This window comes from Carcharhinus amblyrhynchos, unplaced genomic scaffold (assembly GCF_965287045.1).
Source record: "Carcharhinus amblyrhynchos unplaced genomic scaffold, sCarAmb.v2.hapA chromosome_278, whole genome shotgun sequence".
NCBI lineage: Eukaryota > Metazoa > Chordata > Chondrichthyes > Carcharhiniformes > Carcharhinidae > Carcharhinus > Carcharhinus amblyrhynchos.
The window spans coordinates 89,590-114,742 of NW_027650018.1; the positions used below are offsets into that span (position 1 = coordinate 89,590).

At 46.9% G+C, this 25,153-nt stretch overlaps 1 protein-coding gene across 2 annotated transcripts in view; it reads right to left on the reverse strand.

Moving 5' to 3' along the window:
* The window catches only part of LOC145338984 (serine/threonine-protein kinase MARK2-like), a 137,888-nt gene that overhangs the window by 89,064 nt on the left and 23,671 nt on the right, over window positions 1-25,153 (reverse strand). Inside the window, exon 1 of one of the 2 annotated variants that reach the window (XM_080183405.1) lies at window positions 16,800-16,905. The exons of the other annotated variant lie outside the window; for it this stretch is intronic. Within the exon in view, the coding sequence (XP_080039531.1) occupies window positions 16,800-16,844 (45 nt within the window). The 5' untranslated portion in view covers window positions 16,845-16,905. Of the gene's footprint in view, window positions 1-16,799; window positions 16,906-25,153 lie in introns of those variants that run through there. 2 annotated transcript variants of the gene reach the window in all.

A 25,153-nucleotide genomic window follows, 5' to 3' on the forward strand; every position in this document is an offset into this window, starting at 1 on the left:
TTGACAAGAAGCCCCTTAAAACTCACCATCGTTTCTCCCCCAGCAGCGAGTTCTAGGCACCCACCACTCTGGTGTAAAAAAATCTGCCTCATACGTCTCCTTTAAAATTTGCCCCTCGCACCTTAAACCTATGCCCCTTAGTAATTGACTCTTCCAACCGGGAAAAAGTTTCTGACTATCCACTCCGTCCATGCCCCTCAATCTTGTAGACCTCTATCAGGTAGCCCCTCAATCTCCACCGTTCCAGTGAGAACAAACCAAGTTTCTCCAACCTCTCCTCATAGCTAATGCCCTCCATACCAGGCAACATCCTGTTAAATCTTTTCTGTACCCTCTCCAAAGCCTCCACATTCTTCTAGTAGTGTGGTGACCAGAATTGAACACTATATTCCAAGTGTGGCCTAACTAGGGTTCTATAAAACTGCAACATAAAGGAGGAGGAACTACAGATCGTCTCCTCAACAGAGTAGCCAACACCCCATCCCAGCGCGTGTGTCTGTCTGTCTGTGGACTGTTAGACAGGATCCCACTTTGGAAGATTGGAGAGGGAGGGAAAGAACAGGAGGGGGAATGTGGGAAGGAACCAAAGAAGTTGGGAAACTTAAAGTAAACCAGATTAATATCAGATGAAACCTTTCCCCTCCAGAGTACAATGCTCGCCCCCATTCCCATCCCTCACCTCCTGTACGCTATCCTCTTAGCAGTAGCAACTCGAACGAGAGCCAGTTGAGTTACTGACCAATTTCCCCTGCCAGGTCTCACATGGCCAGTCAGAAACAAGAACATGCTAACACAGGAAATGGCCGAGGCAAACAGCTTGGAAACTTTCCAAAGGAAACGAGGTGAAGACATCAGCAAACGCAATAAAAAGACGTGATGAAAGGCTGAGAAGAGATACACGATGTGGAATGGGAGGAGACCTCTGCGGAATAGAAACACCAGCGCAGACTAAAATGAAAGCAAACTCCCCATGGATGCTGGGCACCGGAATTAAAAATAAAAGAAAAAGATACATTGGGAAAACTCAGTGGGTCTGACAGCACCTGTGGAGAGAGAAAGTTTCAGGTGTGGAACTGGAGAGGGGAAGAAATGCGATGTGTTTTATGCTGTTGAACAAGCGGGCAGAGTCATGTGGAACAAAACAGGGTGCCAGTCCTGATATCTCAACAGGCTGGAGTGGTCCATTTACGCGTTCCGCATGCGAAACGATTCAGGCGAGGGAGCTTCTGGCGACAAGGGTAAATCAGAAAGCAGCACAGGTCTCACAAGCATCACAAGTAATGCGAGTGCTTAGTGTACCACAGACAACAGGAGGTTGTAATTACAGCGCAACACATTTACACAGGCAGCTATCACTGCATTACAGTCACGGAGGTAGATATTTATAATGCAAGTGTAGACACGATAAAGTGCGCTTTTGATTATACAGTGACCAGTTCCAGAGTCAGAGAGATGGGGTGGGGAGGTCACAGAGTCATCGAATCAGCTCATCATCTGTTACGTAACCAAGTCCCAGGCAATTCAATTACACCTGAGTTGCCACAGCTGTAGGTGGCCCCAGCAGCTTATAGAGCAGACAGCCCAACCACATTCCAGCGAGCTACACTAACGTTGAACTCTGTGCAAAACAGGAGGAAGTCTCACAACACCAGGTTGAAGTCCAACAGGTTTATCTAGAATCATGAGCTTTTGGAGCGCTGCTCCTTCATCAGGTCTGTTAGACTTTAACCTGGTGCTGAGATGCTTGTTACTGTGCCCACCTGTGTCCAACACAGGCATCTCCACACCTGTAGTAAAAAGGTAGAGGGGTGGCATGCAAACACACACCAGCTTAGCCAGTTGACATCAGCCTTCACAAACATCACTGATGTAATGCTTTTATCTCCTCAGAATCCCTACAGTGCAGGAGAAGGTTATTGGGCTCATCAAGTCTGCATCAACAGTCTCAGAGAGGGCATCTTACCCAGACCCTATCCCCATAACCCCACGTATTTAGCATGGCCAATCCACCCAAACCCTATACATCTTTGGACACTAAGGGGCAATTTAACATGGTCAATCCACCTAACCTGGGAGGAAACCCACGCAGACATGGGGAGACTCTGCACAGACGGTGACCCAAACCGGGAATCGAACCCGAGTCCCCGGAGCTGTGAGGCAACACTGCTAACCACTGTGCTGCCCATCTCCTCTACAGGCTGCAGTAACAGTTCGCACACACCCTGGGGTCTGAGAAAGGGAGTTTGTACATCCATCCTGGGTGAAACAGAGGTCATCACAGAAGAACAAAGCTAATGCTTTGCAATGCTTTTTTGGGGCTGGGAGTTGGCCTCAGCTGAGACTCAAGTCCCTTAGCAGCCACAGTAACACACTGGCTGCGTTCCAGCAGAACATTCATAGAAATCATCGAATCGTAGAAACCCTACAGTACAGAAAAAGGCCATTCGAGTCTGCACCAACCACAATACCACCCAGTCCCTATCCCCATATCCCTCTAACCTATACATCTCAGGACAGTAAGGGGCAATATTAGGATGGCCGCACATCTTTGTACTGTGGGAGGAAACCGGAGAACCCCGAGGAAACCCACGTAGACACAAGAAGAATGTGCCAACTCCACACAGGCAGTGACACAATCCAGGAATCGAACCCAGGTCCCTGGAGCTGTGAAGCAGCAGTGCTAACCACTGTGCTACCGTTAAATTAACAGAGATGGGAAGTTCACCATCAATCAGGGTGTGCAGGAGGGACAGGAAAACTGGCATCTCCCACTGTCGATCAGCACTGTTCCACACACTCAATACAGGTCTCCAAAACCTCAGGGATAAAGCAGTACCATCATTAGTCTGCACCTCCTAGTAGGAATGAGAGCCCTCATTATACAGAGCACACTGACTAGGAGGCTAGACAGGACTAAATGCGCATCTTGGCAGTCAAGCTATGTGCAATGGAATATTCTGCATCCTCAAAGGCTTCCCTTTGTACAGCACTTTCCAAGGACAAAGTGCCTACCAGCTGACAAAGTACTTTGAAAAATGTTGCAACGTAGGAAATGTGGCAGCCAATTTGCACACAGCAAGATCCCACAAGACCAGTCAGCTGCTTTAGTGATGTTGCCTGTGGGGTGAATATCACAGCGGCCCAAGGCGAACTGCCCTGCCACTCTGCAAAGTGGTACAGCTCAAATCCCAAAACTTACTGAACAATGGCTAGATGTCGATAGATGGAAACCTCAATGCCTCTCAGAGGGGCAAAACAAATCTACCCCGTGTCTGTGTGGGTTTCCTCTGCATGCTCCAAAGTAGGTTATAGAATCATACAATGCAGAAGGAGGCCATTCGACCCATCAAGTCTGCACTGAAGTTGGGAAACTTCCTGTTTAACCGGAGCCCAATTACCTGCCGAGCCATTGGCAGTGCTAGATTCTCGTTATCTGGTGTGAGGCAATTCTCACAGCATCAGTCCACACCCATCAGCAGATCAGAATCTAGCATTCACTGAAGATAAGTGAGCTGCTGCTAAGGACAGCACAGCAAGTGGAGTACTGCTCAAACGCAGTGGGTTTGTGTCCTCCAGACAATACTGTGATAAGGGAACACGCAAACAGATGTATTTTTAGTCTTTTTAAAAGTCTGACGCATGTATTCAGTGAAGAGAGAGCAATGTTTGAAAACAGGGAAAAGTAGCAGAGCATCGTGGTGAAGCAAAATGCTACATCTTAGAGGCATCGCCTCCACCAAATATAACAGCTTGGTCAGTAATGACATTTAATCAGTCCAAACGTCTCAGTTCACAGAATCAACAGGGCAAAAAGAGTGTAGGAGCAGAAGGGGACCATTCAGCCCCTTGAGCCTGTTCCATTGCTCAATGGGATCATGGTTTATTTATAACCTAATTCCTACCTATCTCACCTTTAAAATGATCTGATCAAGGATCAGCTATTGTTTGTGGAAGAAAGATTTAAACGTCAATCTAATTTCACTTCTGAAAGCTTCACCCTCATTTTTCCAGACTATACCTCCTTGTCCCACATTCCCTAAGCAGCAGAAAGAGATTCAAACCCACAAGTTCACTTTAATGCCTTTAGGAATGGCATGGTGGCATAGTGGTTAGCACTGCTGCCTCACAGCACCAGGGATCTAGGTTCAATTCCAGCCTTGGGTCACTGTCTGTGGAGTTTGCAGGTCCCTTTGATTTGATTTATTACTGTCATGTGTATTGGGATACAATGAAAAGTATTGTTTCTTACGTGCTATACAGACAAAGCACACCGTTCAAAGAGAAGGAAAGGAGACAATGCAGAATGTAGTGTTGCAGTCAGAGCTACGGTGTGCAGAAAAATCAACTTAATGCGAGGTAGGCCCATTCAGAAGTCTGACAGCAGTAGAGTAGAAACTGTTCTTGAGTCAGTTGGTATGTGATCTCAGACATTTGTATCTTTTTCCGACGGAAGAAGGTGTAAGAGAGAATGTCCGAGGTGTGTGGGGGTCCTTGATTATGCTGGCTGCTTTTCCAAGGCAGCGGGAAACATAGACAAGAGTCAATGGATGGGAGGCTGGTTAAGCGTGATGGACTGGTCTTCATTCATGACACTTAGTTTCTTGCAGTCTTGGACATGGCAGGAGCCACACCAAGCTGTGATACATTCCGTGTCTGCGCAAGTTTCCTCCAAGTGTACCAGTTTCCTCCCACAGTCCAGCGATGTGCAGGGTAGGTTGATTGTCCATGATAAATTGCCCCAAGATATGAAGGTTTGGGAATTAACAGACTACACTATAGGGATTCTATGAAATCTATGGAATCTGCAAATAAATCAACCCTAAACCTTTGCAATTCCAGGGAACACAAGGCTAGTTTGCACAATGTTTTCTCATACACAGCACACATCAGGAAGATGGTGTTTGATATTCATGTAATTTCCAGCAGCCCTTCATTTGCCGTGTGGTCTGTAGATGGAATTTTAAACGCACGTCTCAGTATCCATGTTTCAAAGGCCTCTATTCTCTTCCACAAAGCTTTACTATCGTCCAGATTTCTGAGGCAAACAGGAAATTTAATACACCCTTCAACCTTGCTCCTGGCTTTCTCTATCCTCTTAGTTTTGGCATTGCATCCACCATTTTCTGCCATCGTTTCTCCTAACCAGACAAAACTATCTAGTTGTTGCAGTGTGACACCATCCACTTCATCTTCACTCTCATCTTTTCTAACCGATCCTAACTGCTGCTTTTCCCTTTTCGCTGTTCATTCACAATTCAAATTCTAGATTTTACTCTATCTGCGGGATTTTGTTAGACCTCTTCTGGCTCTACAAGCAGCAGTGTGTCAGTCTCCCACAAGTTTACGTTCTTGTCTCCAATCCCAGGCAGAGAGTCAGGAATTAAATGGCCGTGCCCACAGCTACTTGAAGCCGGGTTGTTCCTGTCAAGTGATGGTGACCGGGTTGGAAGGGATCTGAGAAACCCACTACACAAAAGGTTGAGCTGCCTCAATACAGAGTTGACATAATTTACAAGGGGAACGCCCTTAACACTGCAAAACGTCTTGAGGCATGACCAAACATTGTCACAACAGGAAGTGGCAGCATACATAAGCTTTTAAAGATACAGAAAGATGGAGAAAGACATTTGGTGGTCCACCTCACAGAGCTGTTGGTGGTATATTTTAATATTCAAGAGGCTAAACAGTGTAGGGAAGAAGGCTGAAATTAACAGGATTTAAATGTTATGTCGTATTCTGAAGTCGCTACCTGGAACTGCTTCCAGAACATAAATGTCTCCCAAACCAGCACACTGAACAATGCTTTCAAGACACCTAAACCAAGCAAGCTTAAAGGCAGAATGAGTCACTGTTACAGTCATAGAGGTTTACAGCATGGAAACAGGCCCTACCGCCCAACTTGTCCAGGCCACCCAGTTTTTACCACTAAGTTAGTCCCAATTGCCCATGTTTGCCCATATCCCTCTATACCAATCTTTCCCATGTAACACTCTAAATGGCTTTTAAAAGACAAAATTGTACCTGTTTCTGGCAGTTTGTTCCAGACACTCACCACCCTCTGTGAAAAAATTGCCCCTCTGGACCCTTTTGGATCTCTCCCCTCTCACCTTAAACCTATGCCCACTAGTTTTAGACTCCCCTACCTTTGGGAAAAGATTTTGACTATCTAGCTGATCTGTGCCCCTCATTATTTTATAGACCTCTATAAGATCACCCCTCAGCCTCCTACGCTCCTGAGAAAAGCATCCTAGTCTATCCAGCCTCTCCTTGTAACTCAAACCATCAAGTCCTGGTAGCATCCGGGTAAATCTTTTCTGTCCTCTTTTTAGTTTAATAATACCCTTTATATTTAGTTTAATAATATCCTTTCTATAATGGGGTGACCAGAACCATACACAGGATTCCAAGTATGGCCTTAACAATGTCTTACAAACTTCCACAAGATGTCCCAACTCCTGTATTCAATGTTGGGTGTTCATCTTCTAAGTGGACACTGCACCCATTCAAGATCAGTTAGTACAACACTGTCCAGTGTAGCTTTGGGGGTTGGAAAGGCGGGTTGCCCCCAAGTTCTGGGGGCCACAGCCTCCCCCCTCTCCAGTGTCTTGGTGTTGTGCCACCTGAGAGGCAAGGCTGGGTCTGAGGTGGGGTCTGGAGGAATGGGGAACTGACTCAGAACAGGATGAGACTTGTAAATTTATATGTGGAGACCGGTTTGAAGAAATAACTTTGCCCCTGCCCGTTACATAATTCAGCTAAGTGAGGCTGCAGTCAGTGGGACTCTGCAATGGGGAGCTTTCTACCTGGAAAGAAAGTGCTTTGTTTCCATCACTGTCTCCAGGGTAAGGGAAGGTCCAGTGGGCCCTCTCCCCTCCTGTCCACCTCCTGGGAGTACTATTCAATTATAAAATTAGTAAATCCAGAATCCCAACTCCCCAACCCTACTTGAAGCCTCTCTGTTTATCCAGTGGATTCTGCCATTGGGTGCAAACCATAACAGCTCCAAGTCATACCAACTTCCTTTTGCCAAACCCTTAACTCTCTCAAGAGGGTGTGGTACAATGGTTAGCACTCACAGGTTCAATTCCAACCTTGTATCATTGTCTGTGTGGAGTTTGCATGTTCTCCCCGTGTCTGCGTGGGTTTCCTCTGGGTGCTCTGGTTTCCTCCCACAATCCAAAGATGTGCAGGTTAGGTAGATTGGCCATGCTAAATTCCCCCTTAGTGTCAAGGGGAACTAGCAAAGTAAATGCGTGGGGTTATGGGGATAGGGACTGGGCAGGACTATTGTCAGTGCCTGCCCCAAATGCTGAATGGCTTCTTTCTGCACTGTAGAGATTCTATGGCTCTATGGTCTCTGCTGCATGGCTCCCCAGTCTCACCCTGGCAGCCACCTTTGAACCTGGCTGGTCCTCATTCCTGAGGCAACACAGTGATTGTGAGCTCTTCACATCACCAGGACAAGGGCAGCAAGGGTGAGTAGATGGCAATCAGCAACAGGAACTATGTCTGGATCCCACAGCCATAGTACTGCCCCCAGCCCACAACACCAGCTGAGGACAGCTATAGAGATGAACTGGGAATTGAGCTGGAGCTACATAACTCAGTCCCACGCTTTCAGTCTGTGGGAAATGATTGCTACATACATTTATAGAGCACCTTAAACTTGCAAACAACACAAGGTGTAGTGCTTGACGAACATCAAACAAAAATCAGCAGAACCATAGTATTAGAGGGTTGGATGGAGAGAAATTTGTTGAGTGTATTCAGGAGGAATTTCTCATTCAGTATGTAGATGGCCCAACTAGAGAGGGGGCAAAACTTGACCTCCTCTTGGGAAATAAGGAAGGACAGGTGATAGAAGTGTTAGTGACGGATCACTTTGGGACCAGTGTCCATAATTCTATTAGTTTTAAAATAGCTATGGAAGATGATAGGTCTGGCCCAAAAGTTAAAATTCTAAATTGAGGCAAGGCCAATTTTGATGGTATCAGGCAGGAATTTTCAAAAGATAATTGGGGGAGTTTGTGGGAAGGCAAAAGGACATCTGCTAAATGGCACGCTTTCAAAAGTGTGTTAATCAGGGTTCAGGGCAAACAGATGCCTCACAGTGAAGGGCAAGGCCAGCAGAAGTCAGGAATCCCAGATGACTCGGGATATTGAGGCCCTGGTCAAGAAGAAGGAAGAGGCACGTGATATGCACAGGCAGCTGAGCTCAAGTGACTCTCGTGAATTTCCTGAAGAGTATAGGGGTGTAGGAGTAGAGCTAAGAGAGAAATCAAGGGAGCAAAAAAGGGGATGCAAGATTGTTTTGGCAGATAAGGCAAAGACTCCAAAGAGATTCTACAAATACATAAAGGGACAATGGTATAGAGGGATATGGGCCCAATGCAGGCAATTGGGATTAGTTTAGGGGTTTTAAAAAAAGAGGGCAGCATGGACAAGTTGAGCCAAAGGGCTTGTTTCCATGTGGTAAATCTCTGACTTTTTGTAAGGGAGTCAGGAGAGGTGATCAAGCCAAAGAGATAGAGTTTAGTTTAAAGTTTATTTATTAGTGTCACAAGTAAGGTGGCATTAACACTGTAATGAAGTTACTGTGAAATTTCTCTAGTCCCCACACTCCAGTGCCTGTTCGGCTAGACTGAGGGGGAATTTAGCACGGCCAATCCACCTAACCAGCACGTTTTTCAGATTGTGGGAGGAAACCGGAGCACCCAGTAGAAACCCACGCAGACACAGGGAGAACGTACAAACTCCACACAGACAGTGACCAAAGCCAGGAATCAAATCCAGCTCCCTGGCACTGAGGCAGCAGTGCTAACCACTGTGCCGCTTCGAGGACAGAGGGCTAGAAAGATTTAGGATGGGAGTTCCAGAGCTTAGAGTCTGGGCCCTGTCGACAGGGACATCAACAGTGCAGCAATTATAATCAGGGATGCTCAAAAATCAGAAATGTGAGGACTGCAGGAGATTACAGAGACAAGGAGCAATGCGACCGCTAATCGGGCAGATGTTAATACAGTGAAATTTTTACATGGTTTATTTAACACTGGCCCAAGACAGCTACGGCAAAGTCAAACAATGAGTTACCACAGGCACCAGTACAAATATTCTGAAGGTTCACAAGTGAGACATCAGCACCGTGACTGAGGTGAAGAATTTGTGAAGAATTTGATCAAGATCAGGCTGAGATCCTGTGCGTGTTACGACCCAGCACCAGCTCTCTCCCAATTAGATGCAAATACAGGCTTTCCAACTCCACCCCTTCCCCAGAAAGCGCCAGTCAGGTCAGCAGCCTCCCCGAGGGCACAAAGCCTTTCATCTGATGCCAGCTACTGATGGAGCGAGAGATTTGAGCTAACTTGTAGAGCTGGGCAAAGGGTGCCACGAAACTGTGACTTGCTCATTTACAGAGCTTGGAGACGGTCCGTGCATCTGAACAAGCACAAACAGTATTCCAGTAGCTTCCCCCAGAGTGGAAGTGGAGGGTGGCCTGTGACTGGGAAAAACCAAAGTTTGGAAGAAGTAACTGGGAATTTGAGACATTAGCAACAAGTTGTCATGATCTTGAGATTAGCAGGTGAATTTTTTTTTCTTAATTCATTCATGGGATGAGGGCTTTGCTGGCTGGGCCAGCATTTATTGCCCGAGGTGCTGGTGGCGAGCTGTCTTCATGAAGGGTTGCAATCCCTGTGATGTAGGTACACCTAGAGTGCTGACAGAGAAGGAGCCTTTGATAGAAGAGAGAACAAAATTGCCGGGTGCGCAGGTCAGGTGGATTGGTCATTCTAAATTGCCCCTTAGTGTCCCACTATGTAGTTTGGGGGGGAATTAGAGAAGTAAATATAGAGGGTTACTGGGATTGGGCTTGGGTAAGATGCTCTGTCAGAGTTGGTGCAAACTCGATGGGGTGAATGGCCTCCTTCTTCACTGGAGGGATTCTATGATTTGATAAATATTCTGCTTTCCTATGCACAGTCAATTTATCAGTTGTATAGTGTCTACACCAGATAGCCAGTAAGTTTGGAGACTTCATTGCATGGTCACGGTCTACAACCACATTGTAACTGCTGAAACTGAACGGCAAATGTTGACGGACCAGTTTACCATGGGAAATACAGGTACAAACATACAAGGAAATCAGAGAATAGAAATGCAAGTCAGTAATAAATCCAGAGTGGGGAGAATGTGGAACACACCAATACCGAGGGGTTATGATGAACAGTATAGATCCAGGTAAGGAGAAATACGAGGGAGAAAGGAATAGAGAGAGGCGCTAATTGGGTGAGACGATGGAGGCTGGGAGGGGTTTTGTGTGGAACCGAGATTTATCAAGTTAAATGGGCTACTTTAACCCTAAGCTTAGGGCGGCACAGTGGTTAGCACTGTCGCCTCACTGCGCCAGGAGCCCAGGTTCGACTCCCAGCTTGGGTCACCGTCTATGTGAAGTTCGCACATTCTCCCCGTGTCTGTGTGGGTTTCCTCCCACAGTCTGAAAGACGTGCAGGTTAGGTGGATTGGCCACACTAAATTGACCCTAGTGTCAGGGGGATTAGCAGGGTAAATATATGGGGTTACAGGAATAGGGCCTCGATGGGCCAAATGGCCTCCTTCGGCACTGTAGGGATTCTATACATTCCCTGGATTCAAAGCACATTTTATACAAAAACATGACCTAAACTTCGGCCAGCAGAAAGTAAGATTAATTTAGTCTGAGTGGCCTTTTCCTGCTTTAGAGATCACAAAGCCTGCTTGTCAGACTTCTATATATTCTGTGCAACTTCATTGGTTAGGAGATGAATTTGAGATCTTTCGTTTGCCATGCAGCAGCTGATTAAGCCATTGGTTGAACTTTGGGGCAGGTACTGAGGCGGTTAACAGGTGTAGCTGTCAATGTCATTCTGTCCAAGGTTAGGTGCCCTTTCCTCACACCAGTATTTATGGCTATCTTATCAGTCTGAAATGCTTCCAAATCTCTCTCACTATTAGCTGCGCTTGTGGAGTGTTTACCCAGGCAAAGGCAGCAGCAACTCTGTGCCGTACAGTATCCTACAGGCAAGCACTCACATTTGCATTCAAGAGCTAATGCAGTTCTATGTTTACACTCATCAAAATAAAATGCAGGCTGGCCAGGATCACCTAGTGCAGCAAAACCACATCCTTCAATTATGTCCAACTGCAGCATTAGAATGGTTAACTAATTAAAGGTTACAGTGCTATCTAGTTCACCGACTATCATCCTGGGAGTTGTGATGTAACCGGCGAGGGGTACAATGTAGAACTACTAAAGCACATCAACAATTTGGAGTGAGCAGATAAGCGGCAGATGAGCAAAGAACAAAGAAAATTACAGCACAGGGACAGGCCCTTCGGCCCTCCAAGCCTGCACCAACCATGCTGTCCGATTTAACTTCCCTTCCCTTCCCGGGACTACATCCCTCTATTCCCATCCTATTCACGTACTTGTCAAGACGCCCCTTAAAACTCACTATTGTATCCGCTTACACTACCTCCCCCGGCAATGAGTTCCAGGCACCCACCACCCTCTGCGTTAAAAAAAAATCTTCCTCGTATATCTCCTTTAAACCTTGCCCCCTGCACCTTAAATCTATGCCCCCTAGTAAGTGACTCTTCCACCCTGGGAAAAAGTTTCTGACTATCCACTCTGTCCATGCCTCTCATAATCTTGTAGGCTTCTATCAGGTCTCCCTCCCCTCAATCTCCGTCGTTGCAGCGAGAACAAACCAAGTTTGTCCAACCTCTCCTCGTAGCTAATGCCCTCCATACCAGGCAACATCCTGATGAAGCTTTTCTGTACCCTCTGCAAAGCCTCCACATCCTTTTGGTAGTGTGGAGACCAGAATTGAACACTATATTCCAGTGGGGCCTAACTAAGGTTCTATAAAACTGCAACATGATTCACCAGTTTTTAAACTCAATATCGCGGCCGAACATAAGAAATAGGAGCAGGAGTAGGCCATCTAGCCCTTCGAGCCTGCCCCGCCATTCAATAAGGTCATGGCTGATCTGAAGTGGCTCAGTTCCACTTTCCCACTTTCTCCCCATAACCCTTAATCCCTTTGCCCACCAAAAACCTATCTACCCGCGTCTTAAATATATTTAGCGAGGTAGCCTCCATCACTTCAACGGGCAGAGAATTCCAGAGATTCACCACCCTTTGAGTGAAGAAGTTCCTCCTCAACTCTGTTCCAAACTGGCCCCCCCCCCCTTATCTTGAGGCTGTGCCCTCTAGTCCTGATGAAGGCAAGCATGCTGTATGCCTTCTTGACTACCTTCTCCACCCGCTTGCATTGCCACTTTCAGTGAAGTTCAACATGGAGAAGTGTGTGATGATGCATTTTAGTCGCAAGAACATGGACGGACAATACAAAATAAGGAGTAAAATTCTTAAAGGTGCAGAAGCAGTGGGATCTGGGTGTCTGTGCACAGATCATTACAGGTGGCAGGACAGGTGGAGAGAGCAATTAATAAAGCATATAATATCCTGGGCTTCATTAATATGGGAAGAAAGTACAAGAGCAAAGAGGTTATGCTGAACCCTATACAAGACACCAGTTGGACCTCAGCTGGGCTATTGTGCACAGTTTTGGGTGCCACACTATAGGAAGGATGTGGACACACTGGAGTGTGCAGAAGGGGTTTACAAGAATGGTTCCAGAGGCGAGATAGGTCAGTTATGAGGAGAGGTTGGAGAGTCTGGGACTGTTCTCCTTGGAGAGGTGGTGTCTAAGAGGAGATCTGATTTAAACTCATGAGCGGTCGGACAGAGTAGATAGCGAGAAACTGTTCCCGCTGGTAACAAAATCGAGAATGAGGGGGCACAGATCGAAGGTGATTTGCAAAAGAAGTGAATGTGACTTGAGAAGAAAGCTTTTCACCCAACGAGTGGCTGGGGTCTGGAATGCACGGATTGGGAGTGTGGCAGAGGCAGGTTCAATTGAGGCATCCAAGAAGACATTGGATGATTACTCAAATAGAAACAATGTGCAGGGTACGGGAAAAAAGTCAGGGGAATGGCACTAAATCATAATGCTCATTAAAAGAGCCAGTGCTAAGACAATGGGCCGAATGGCCTCCTTCTGCACTGTAACAATTCTATGATAATAGAACTGCTGAATAATCAATCTCTTATTAATCAGTTTCGACCTGACCCAGGTGTGAGGCAAGGAATGCGCCCAACTATCACTGGACTATTAATCCAGAAACTCAGCTAATGTTCTGGGGACTCGGGTTCAAATCCCACCACAGCAGATGGTGGAATTTGAATTCAATAAAAAATATGTGGAATTAAGAATCCACTGATGACCCACTGTCCCAAAAACCCATCTGGTTCACTAACGTCTTTAGAGAAGGAAATCTGCCATCCTTACCCAATCTGACCTATACGCGACTCCAGACCCACAGCAATGTGGTTGACTCTCACCTGCCCTCTGAAATGGCCCAGTGAGACACTCAATTCAAGGGCGACTCGGTTGGGCAATAAATGCTGGTCCAACCCATGTCCCACAAATTAAGTCAGAAAAAAACCATCGTGAAAATTACATAGTCTCTCAACCTTCTCTTTTCCCATTAAGATGGCCAATTCATATCAGCAGCCCCAAGAATCCAATCTCTCCACCTTTTTGTCTTCTCGCAGACGAGTTCAGTTGTGATGTGGAGATGCCGGTGTTGGACTGGTGTGGGCACAGTAAGAAGTCTCACAACACCAGGGTAAAGTCCAACAGGTTTAATCATAGAATCATAGAAACACTACAGTGCAGAAGGCAGCCATTTGGCCCATCAAGTCTGCACTGACCATAAACCCACCCAGGCCCTACCCCCATGTCCCTATATGTTTACCCGCTAATCCCTCTAACCTATGCATCTCACGACTCTAAGGGGCAATTTTTAGCATCGCCAAAAAACCTAACCCGCACATCTTTGGACTGTGGGAGAAAGCTGGAGCACCCAGGGAAAACCCACGCAGACACAAGGAGAATGTGCAAACTCCACACAAACAGTGACCCAAGCCAGGAATCAAACCCAGGTCCCTGGAGCTGTGAAGCAGCAGTGCTAGCCACTGTGCTACTACCACCCCACTTGGTTTACTTGGAATCACAAGCTTTCAAAGAGCTTCATCATCCTTCTCCACCCACCTATGGAAGGAGCAGTGCTCTGAAAGCTCATGATTCCAAATAAACCTGTTGAACTTTAACCTGGTGTTGTGAGACTTCTTTCTGGCTGCTCAGAGACTAGTTCCACTGTGTCTCTGAAGAGCTTCTGTGTGGCAGTGAAGCAGAGGTCACTGCCTCACACACACCAGGTATAATCAGAACAGCCAAGAGTGACTAATCCAAAGGTGATGGGGCCATTTCATATGTGTATGACAAAGCGTCAAAGAATCCTAAAGGAATGTTCCCATGTTCCTCTGTCGTACTGCCATTCGCTCCATCATTCTGTGGCGTTTCCCCCTCCTCTTGTCCTCTCAAGCTGCTGATCCTCACTGGCATTCTGTGTAGATGCCAGGATTCACATTTTCCCCAATCCACATTGTGTCTCCAGAGAGGTACAAGAGTTTGGAGAGATTACAATCAGCTAGAGACATGCCGGAGATGGGCCTTTGCCGTAATGCTGGCCTGCTTGTGCGTGTTTGGCATGTCGCAACATGAACAGCCCTGTTTATTCCTTCCTCACGCTCAGCAAAAAGTCACAGAAATAGTTTCTGACAAAAAAAATGCCTAGAAGGGCAAGAGTGAGGCACTCTCACTCGCTGCATTCTTTCCCTTCCTCTTTGTGGAGCTCTTCAGCAGGGTGAACCTCTCTGAGCACGGGTCACAGACTAATAACAAGAGTAAGAAGCTTTATTTAATGTCCCAAGGAGCCTCGCAGCAGCATTCAAAAACAATATGATAGCTTGATCAAAGAGGTCGGACTTCAGCAATTTCTTCCAAGCGGATTGCAAGGTAGCAAGGTTTAGGGAGGGAATTTCAGAGCTTAGAAACATAGAAGGCAGGAGCAGGAGAAGGCCATTCGGCCCTTTGAACCTGCTCCGCCATTCATTACGATCATGGTTGATCATCCAACTCAACAGCCTAATCCTGCTTTCTCCCCATAACCTTTGATCCCGTTCACACCAAGTGCCATATCCAGCCGCCTCTTGAATACATTCGATGTTTTGGCATCAACTACTTGCTGTGGTAATGAATTCCACAGGCTCACTGGGTGAAGAAATGTCTCATCTCCGTCCTAAATGGTCTACCCTGAATCCTCAGACTGTGACCACTGGATCTGGACTCCCCCACCAATGGGGGTATCCTCCCTGCATCTACCTTGTCTAGTCCTGTTAGAATTTTATAAGTCTCTGTAAGATCCCCCGTGATTTGTCTGAACGCCAGCAAAAATAATCCTAGCCTAGTCAATCTCTCCTCATACATCAGTCCCGCCATCCCCGGAATCAACCCGGTAAACCTTTGCTGCACTCCCTCAAGAGCAAGAACATCCTTTCTCAGAAAAGGAGACCAAAACGGCACACAATACTCTAGGTGTGGCCTCACCAATGCCCTGTATAATTGCAAATATGCATCCCTGCTCCTGTACTCGAAACCTCTCGCAATGAAGGCCAACATACCATTTGCCTTCTTTACCGCTTGCTGCAACTGCATGCTTACCTTCAGCGACTGAAGGTAAGCATGCAGGTCATGTTGCACACTGCCCTCTTCCTAAACTGGAGTTCCAGGGCTTAGGGACTGGGCTGACCCCAGTGGACAGATTAAAATTGGAAATAAAGGGTTTTTTTCGTTTATTAGTGTCACAAACAGGCTTACATTAACACTGCAATGAAGTTACTGTGAAAATATCCCTAACTCAAGAGTGCAAAATTGGAGCATCCCACGAGATCTCAAGTGGCTTTGGAGCTGGAGGAGATTAGAGAAAGAGAGGGGGAGACAGAGAGCATGAGGTCATGCAGGAATTTGAAAACTAGGATGAGAATTTTAAAATCAGGACATAGTTTGACCAGGAGCCGCCACAGGTGAGCAAACTCAGGAATGTCCGGGAGCTAGGGCTACAGGCAACGGGGGAACGGAACTACAGGTGACAGGATTGAGGGTGACTTTAAGTTAATGAAGGGTAAACTGTGGCAGGCCAGCCAGGGGTATGGTGGAATTGTCTACAGGTAACAAAGCCATGCTTAAGGGTTTTAGCAGTGGATAAGTCAGGGCAAAGTCAGGCGGTGCTGTGGAGGTGGGAATGGATGATCTTTGCGATGGCGAAAGCGTGTGGCTGGAAGCTCATCTCAAGTCAAATCTAAACACCGGGGTTATGAACACTCTGGCTCAGTCTCAGACAGTTGCCAAGGAGAGGGATGGAGATGGTAGCTAGGGAACAGAGTTCGGAAGGGGGACTGAAAACAATGGCTTCAGTCTTCCCAATATTTAATTAGAGGAAATTTCCGCTCATCCAGTACCGGATATTAGATAAGCAGCCTGACAATTCAGCGACAGTGGAGGAATCAGGGCAGGTGGTGGTGAGGTAGAGTTGCCTGTCTTCACTGTACATGTGAAACTAACACAGTGTAACAGGGATTTAAGCCCCACTGTAGGAGGCCAGCTTACAACCGGGGCCAATGATGACTTTGCAGTGAGTGCTGCACTGTCTCCGATAGAAAGCAGAGAGGCCCCACCTGCCCACTTACAGTGGCTCAGATGGATTATCAACCAGACAGGGTTATTTGAGTCAGGAATTTCCCCCGCGTCCAGACAAACACTCCACCAAATACAAGACAGGAACTGATTATTTACCTCGTAAATTGTTTGCAGAATCTTGTGCTTTTTGAAGTAATTCATGGTATCACCAGCTTAGAGACATTTGCCAGAGAGAACGACAGTACACTGTGTGAATGCAAGGCTCTCTTTCAAAGCCTACGTCACACTGTAATCACTGCACACCTACACATCTTGCAAAACATTTCAAAACTCAGGGCAAGATTGTGGTCAATGTCATCCATAGCTGCAGCTAAATGCAGGTTATCGGGAGGGATGCAGGGAGCAGTATGGGATCTTTGACACGTGACCCATCAAGCACAGACTGATCGAGCTGAGTGAATGGAGTCGAGTGGACTGTTTGCAGCGCTGGGGAAGGGTTATTCTGTCTCACAGCATCGCTACCTCATTCTCTGTAACCAGTTTACAGTTGATGGGAGGAGGCTTCCCCCATTCCTCAGTGTGGGAAGTGCCCATCTGAATTGGAGCTGGGACCAATATACACGGAAGCCAGTGTGCCTGTACTGTTTGGCTCCTTTTCAAGCTCCTGGGTAAGGCACACAAAGACATTTTTATCCCCCATCACCACCCGAACTGAGGAGCCGCAGGACCAGAAGTAGATGAGGGCAGTGCAGCTGACGTTGTCTACATGGACTTTAGCAAGGCCTTTGACAAGATACCACACATTGTAAGTTGTTGCACAAGGTTAAATTTCACAGGATCCATGATGAGGTAGCTAAATGGATACAAAATTGGCTTCTTGACAGAAGCCAGAGGGTGGTTGTAGGGGGCTGCTTTTCAAACCGGAGGCCTGTGACCAGCAGTGTGCCTCAGGGATCAGTGCTGGGCCCATTGTTACTTGTCATTTATATTGATGATTTGGATGAAAGTACAGGAGGCACGGTTAGTGAGTTTGCAGATGACACCAAGATTGGTGACACAGTGGACAATACAGGAGGTTATCTAGGATTGCAAGGGGATCTTGATCAATTGGATCAATGGGCTGACGAATGGCAGATGGAGTTTAATTTAGAAATGCAAGATGATGCATTTTGGTAGACTGAACCAGGGCAGGACTTGCTCAGTTAATGGTAGGGTGTTGGAGAAAGTTACAGAACAAGGAGATCTGAGAGTACATGTTCATAGCTCCTTGAAAGTGGAGTCACAGGTGGACAGAGTGGTGAATGCGGCATTCAGCATGCTCGGTTTCATTGGTCAGAACACTGAACACAGACGTTGGGGCATCTTGTTGAAGTTGTACAAGACATTGGTATGGCCACACTTGGAACATTGTGTACAGTTCTGGTCACCCGATTATATAAAGGATAATAAACTAGAAACAGTGCAAAAGGGATTTACTAGGATGCTACTGGAACTTGATGGTTGGAGTTATAGGAGAAGCTGATAGACTGGGACTTTTTTCTCTGAAGTGTAGGAGGCTGAGGGGTGATCTTATAGGGGTCTATAAAATAGAGGGGCACAGAACAGCTAGATAGTCAATACCTTTTCCAAAAGATAGGTGAGTCTAAAACTAGAGGGCATAGGGTTAAGGTGAGAGGGGAGAAATACAAAAAGGTCCAGAGGAGTAATTTTTTCACACAAAGGGTGGTGAGTGTCTGGAACAAGCTGCCAGAGGTAGTAGTAGAGGCAGGTACAATTTTGTCTTTTAAAAATCATTTAGATTGTTACATGGGTAAGATGGGTACAGAGGGATATGGGCCAAAGCGGGCAATTCGGACTAGCTTAGGGGTTTTAAAAAAAGGGCGGAGTGGACCAGTTGGGCCAAAGGGCCTGCTTCCATGCTATAAACCTCTATGATTTTACAACCAGGTGAACCAAATCTTCTCTTCACCCCAACCCCAGATGATGATATCCAAGTTTCAATGTGTAAAAGGCGGTGATATTACTAATTTAATCATATAATCCCTACAGTGCAGATGGAGGCCATTCAGCCATCGAGTCTGCACCAACAACAATCCCACCCAGGCCCTAACCCCATGCATTTACTTGCCTATCTCCCTGACATAAGAACATAAGAAATAGGAGCAGGAGTAGGCCATCTAGCCCTTCGAGCCTGCCCTGCCATTCAATAAGATCATGGCTGATCTGTCGTGGCTCAGTTCCACATTCCCACCCTCTCCCCATAACCCTTAATCCCCTCACTTATCAAAAACTCACGCGTCTTAAAAATATTTAGCGAGGCAGCCTCCACCACTTCAACAGGCAGAGAATTCCAGAGAAGTTCCTCCTCAACTCCGTTCTAAACTGCCCCCCCTTTATCTTGAGGCTGTGCCCCCTAGTCCTACTGTCCTTTCTGAGCAGGAAGAGTCTCTCCACCTCTATCCTATCCATCCCATTCATCATCTTATATGTCTCAATGAGATCTCCCCTCATTCTTCTAAACTCTAACGAGTACAAGTTTATTCAGCCTCTCCTCATAGCTCAACCCCCTCAACTCCGGTATCAGCCTAGTAAACCTCCTCTGCACTCCCTCCAAGGCCAAAATTTCTGCAGACTCTCCACACCCTCCGCGCAATTTGCCGTTCCACCAATCTTGGTGTCATCAGCAAATTTTGACACCATACACTCGGTTCCCTCCTCCAGATCATCTATATAAGTGGTAAATAGCTGATGCCCCAGCACCGACCCCTGGGGCGCTCCACTAGTCACCAACCGCCAATCCGAATAGCACCCATTAACCCCCACTCTCTGCCTCCTATTTGACAACCAATCCTCTATCCACGCTAACACCCTACCCCCAACTCCATGCCCCCTTACACTAAGGGGCAAATAACAATGGCCAACCTACCTAACCAACACATCTTTGGAGCGTGGGAGGAAACAGGTGCACCCAGAGAAAACGCACACAGTCATGGGGAGAACATGCAGACTCCACACAGACAGAGGCCCAAGGCCTGGAATCGAACCCAGGCTCCTGTGGCTGCGAGGCAGCAGTGCTAAACACTGCGCCATCCTGGAGATGGTACAGCTAAATTGGAGGTGATGTTGCTGATTTAGTATATATTTAACAGCGTATGTAACGCTATAAGAAATATGCCAGCAGAGTGCCTTATATTATGGATAAAATTCATTCAGGTAAAGATGCAGAAATTATTAAAAGGTTTAAAACATTCTCCAGCTACTCACCACTGCAAAAAACAGCAAACACACACAACTTCCTCCCCCTCCCCACCCCAACCACAAACAAACAGAAACAAAACTCTGCAGCGCATCAGATATTAAAACCTGGCTAATTCAGAAAAACATATTCACAGATAGTCCAGAGGCTTGTTTACACAGGAAGAGTGGGAATGCACTGGAATAATCAGTACAGTCATTGCTGATTGGTTCAGAATTCTTTTTAAAGAACTCTTGCCTTGCAGCAATAGGGTCTTCTGGTGGGTTTTTCAAACCTCAATACTTACTTATCTCCAGCCTTTAACATTGTAAATTACTACTGTATGTAACAGATTCCTAACAGGCTCCATGTGCTTTTATATTACAACTTCTGTGGGTCTGCAGTCAGTGAAGGAAACATGGATGTCCGATTACTCCCTCAGCAACCACATCCAAGAGCAGGAATCCTGGCTGTCTCCCTTCTCCAATCCAAACAAGATTTGTAGGCAAGAGGCCAAAGGCAAGGAACACGTCACTACCTGTGCCTGCTATGATTCAGTGGAAAGCACCCATCCCTCTGCGTCAGAAGGTCGCAGGCTCAGGTCCCACTCCAGAAACTGGCGCACGTAATCCAGGCTTACGCTCCCACTGAGTACTGAGGGAGTGCTGCACTGTTGGACAAGGTAATAAGCCGAAAGAATAATGTCTGCTCTCTCACAGCAGAGTGAAAGATCCCACAGGGAGAGAAAGGAAGTTCAAGTAATATCTCCACCATAGGTTAAACTAATCAATCAATCAATCAGGAGGTTACTACAGGAAACAGATAAACAGCAAGCAGGAAGCAAGGTAAATAAAGAGTAATTGGAATATTAGTAAGCAGAGACCACAGATTTAAGATAAATCAATGAAACAGCCAATGGTGGAGATGAGAATTTTTTTTTTTATAGAGTTATGATAATCTAGAGTGTGATGCCAGGAAAGGCAGTGGAAGCAGATTAAGAGTAAGCTTCAAAGCAGAATTGGCTAAATACTCGAAGGAGAAAGATTGGTCGGGATAGAGAAAAGAGTAGCGAGAATTGGTAACTTTTTCAAAGGGTCAGCACAAACATTGTGGGCCGAACGGCCTTCTCCTGTGCCATACGATCCTACAATCTGACAAATCTTGAAGCAGATGATTAAACTGCAGCTGCACAGACCTGTTAGTGTGCATTTCAGTTTGAACACTGTTAGGGGAACTGCCATCGGTCACAGTAGGAGGTAATGTCACCAGTGTGATCCCATAAAATGATGCATTAATGTTGCACCCTCAATGACCCAGCAGACAACGCAGAAAGCAACCCTGGAAATACCAGAGGAAAGTGAGCGGGTGGAGGATCACACCAAAGGCTGGAGAATGATGGCAGGGAAGTCACAGAATCTACAGTGCAGAAAGATGCCATTTGGCCCATCGAGCCTGCACCTACCACCATCCTATCCCCGTAACCCATGTATTTACCCTGCTAATCCCCCTGAAACTAAAGGACAATATAGCATGACCAATCCATCTAACCCGCACATCTTTCGGACTGTGGGAGGAAACTGGAGCACCCGGAGGAAACCTACACAGACACGGGGAGAACGTGCAGACTCCACACAGACAGTGGCCCAAGCCGGGAATCGAACCTGAGTCCCTGATGCTGAGAGACTGCAGTGCTAACCACTGTGTCACTGTGCACCCAGCCCCCCGCCGGCACCCCAGTCTTTTTTTAAATGTCTCCAGTTTATCCATGGCAGGGAGGCACCCAGTGGCCTAGCAGCGGCCCAAACCTCTGTGGGAAAACGTACCAGACCAAAATGCAGAGTGCGCTGTTATTAGTCAACCACCAAACATTTATTTACTGCTTAGTCTGAAACACGCACACAATCTTGTGCAACAATATGAACCAGGAAGTGGGTTATTATTTTCAGCCATTTCAGCATTGCTTCCCCCTCTCCTTTGCCTGCCTAGGGAAGGCAGGGGTGGACTGATATTTCCCATGGCACTATTATTAGCTCGCTGGTTAACGCTCCATTGACAAGTCCCTGGGTGTAACTTCAGCAAAAGGAGTCAAACTGGACCATTAAACTGGTGCCTTGCCAGCACCACACTCATCCCGGTGAGAAGTATTTATTCACCGGGTTCAGAACTTCTCTAAAGCACCGCACAGGAAACTGACGCAGGAGTATTTATTTAAAATTAACTTGCACTCGCGTAGCGCCTTTCGTGACCCCTTGACACAGCAAATGAAGACAACGTGGGAAAAGGAGTGTATTGTTTGCACACAGTCCCACAAACAGCAACTGGATAATCGGCAGGTCGAGGGTGAATATTGGGCAGCTCAGTGAGGGAAACTCCACTTCCCTTCTTTCAATCATAAAATCTTCTACCTGTATCTGACAGGACAGGCAGGACCTCAGGTTAATGTCTGCTGAGGGACTTCAGCTCAAAGTCTGACAACACCAGGTTCAAGTCCAACTGATTTATTTGATAGTAAACTCACAAGCTTTCGGGGTTTGTCCCTTCGTCAGGTGAATGGAGAGTTCTGGCCTCAGACAGAGCATATAAAGCACAGACAGTTTACAGATTACTGATTAGAATGCAAATCTTTACACCTAACCTGCTGTTCAAGTCCTAAAGTGGCCGACAATGTGAGTGGAAGGAGCACTGATCACAGGTTAAAGAGATGTGTATTGTCTCCAGACAGCACAGTAAGTGAGGTTTTGCAAATCGGTTAGACTTAAACCTGGTGTTGTCAGGCTTTTTACTGTGTTTACCCCAGTCCACCGCCAGCATATCCACATCAGGACTTCAGCTCTGACAGTGCAGAGTTCACTCAGTGCTGCCCTGGAGTATCACCGGAGATTGCTGTACTCAAGGGCTGGAGGAGGATTGTGTTGACTTCAGCCAGGCTAATGAGGTTGGCTTGCTGGAGTATGGGCGGCATGGTGGCACAGTGGTTAGCAGTGCTGTCTCACAATGCCAGGGATCCAGGGCAGCACAGTAGTTAGCACTGCTGCCTCACAGCACCAGAGACCCGGATTCGATTCCTGGCTTGGGTTCACTGTGTGGAGACTGCACATTCTCCCTGTGTCTGCATGGGTTTCCTCCGGGTGTTCTGGTTTCCCGCCTCAGTCTGAAAGGCGTGCTGGTTAGAGCGCGTTGGCTATGCTAAATTCTCCCTCAGTGCACCCAAACAGGTGCTGGAGAGTGGCGACCAGGGGATTTTCACAGTAACTTCATTGCAGTGTTAATGTCAGCCTATCTGATGATGGTTAAATCACGGAACCTCATGCTCCCTATTTAAAGCAGGTGTGTCAGACTGCATTCAGCAGGGAGCAACTGGAGAGCTGGCTGTGTACAGATGAATGGTGTAAATAAAGTAACTTGGTGACGGGACTTCTGTTTCCGTGGAGTTATTACGGATAATCCAGAACCTTCCGAGTCGGAGGCGAGTATGCTGAGTGTGCTAATCCACAGCTGAGCCATATCAATGACTGAAAATCAGGGGGAAAGAGAGTGTAACTTCCCATGTGAGGAATAGTCCACAGAACAGCTAGATACTATTCCACTGTGCACTTGCTCCCACAGTCAGTATCTTTCTTTAAAAATAGAACTTGCCCTCTTTCCTTGATGCACAGACTTGCTCTGCAACAAACACTAGCGTGGCAGCTAAAAATTCAGGCATCACAACTAAACTTGGAATGTCGTGTTCAATTCCGTTTGCCACACTACCAGAAGGGTGTGGAGGCTTTGGAGAGGTGACAGAAAAGGTTTACCAGGACATTGCCTGGTATGGAGGGCATTAGCTATGAGGAGAGGTTGGAGAAACTTAGTTTGTTCTCACTGGAATGACGGAGGTTGAGGGGAGACCTGATAGAAATCTACAAAATTATGAGAGGTATGGACAGAGTGGACAGTCAGAAGCTTTTCCCCCAGAGTGGAAGAGTCAATTACTAGGGTGCACAGGTTTAAGGTGTGAGGGGCAAGGTTTAAAGGAGACGTACAAGGCAGATCTTTTACACAGAGAATAGTGAGTGCCTGCAACTCACTACCAGGGGAGGTAGTGGAAGCAGATACGATAGTGACTTTTAAGGGCAGTCTTGAAGATTACATGAATAAGATGGGAATAGGGGGATACGGTCCCCGGGAGAGGAGGGGGTTTTAGTTCAGTCGGGCAGCATGGTCGGCTTGGAGGGCCGAAGGGCCTGTTCCTGCACTGTAATTTTCTTTGTTCTTTAAATAGGCACATCTCTTAGCTGTCCCAAAAGCACACCATTCACAAAGACAAAGTCATCATTGTCCCAGGTGACAATGGGCTGGTGGTGATTTAACCTGAGGGTCACCACACCTCAGGCAGAGGGTAAGGTGGATCTTCAATAACCTCAGCTGGTAGGGGAATTGAACCCGTGCAGTTGGCATTGCTCTGCATCATGAATCAGCCACCCACCAACTGAGCACTGCTGCCTCCCAGTGCCAGGGAACTGGGTTCGATTCCTGGTTGGGTCACTGTCTGTGCGGAGTCTGCACGTTCTCCCCGTGTCTGTGTGGGTTTCCTCCAGGTGCTCCGATTTCCTCCCACACACCAAAGATGTGAGGGTTAGGTGGATTGGCTGTGCTAAATTCTCCCTCAGTGTCAGGAGGACTAGCTAGGGTAAATGCATGGGTTATGGGGATAGGACCGGGGTGAGATTATGGTCAGTACAGATTTGATGGGCCAAATGGCCTCCTTCTACACTGTAGGATTCTATGGTTGTATTCAAGAGCCATGAGCAGAATTCTGTATTGCAGGAGACAGGCCCATGTTAACACGTGCATCCGACAAACCAGACAGTATCGGCGGAGAAACCAGGCCACACTGTGCGACTGCAATGTCTACATCAGTGAACTCTGAACAAACAAAACAAAACCTCAAGGGGGGGTCGGATAACAGAACCTTATTTTAACGATCAGGGTCAAGAGCAGAAACAATTTGAAAATTCAATAAATAACAAGACTCGGCTGAAACTGCAGCCTACCCTGGGGTCACTGCTCCCAGGAAAGGATTTTCGGGGGACGCTTGCCAACCAGCCAGGGCTCATGTGAACACTGGCGATTCATTGGCTCCTGCTAGGGCAACGACAGCATCAAGCCCGACTCTGAGCCGGATTCACCACGCCAGCCTCTTGCCTGGACGGTCACCAATTGGTAACAGATGACATGAGCTACCCATCTTCAGGAAAAAAAACAGGACGCCCTGACAGGCCCAAAATATAATCCT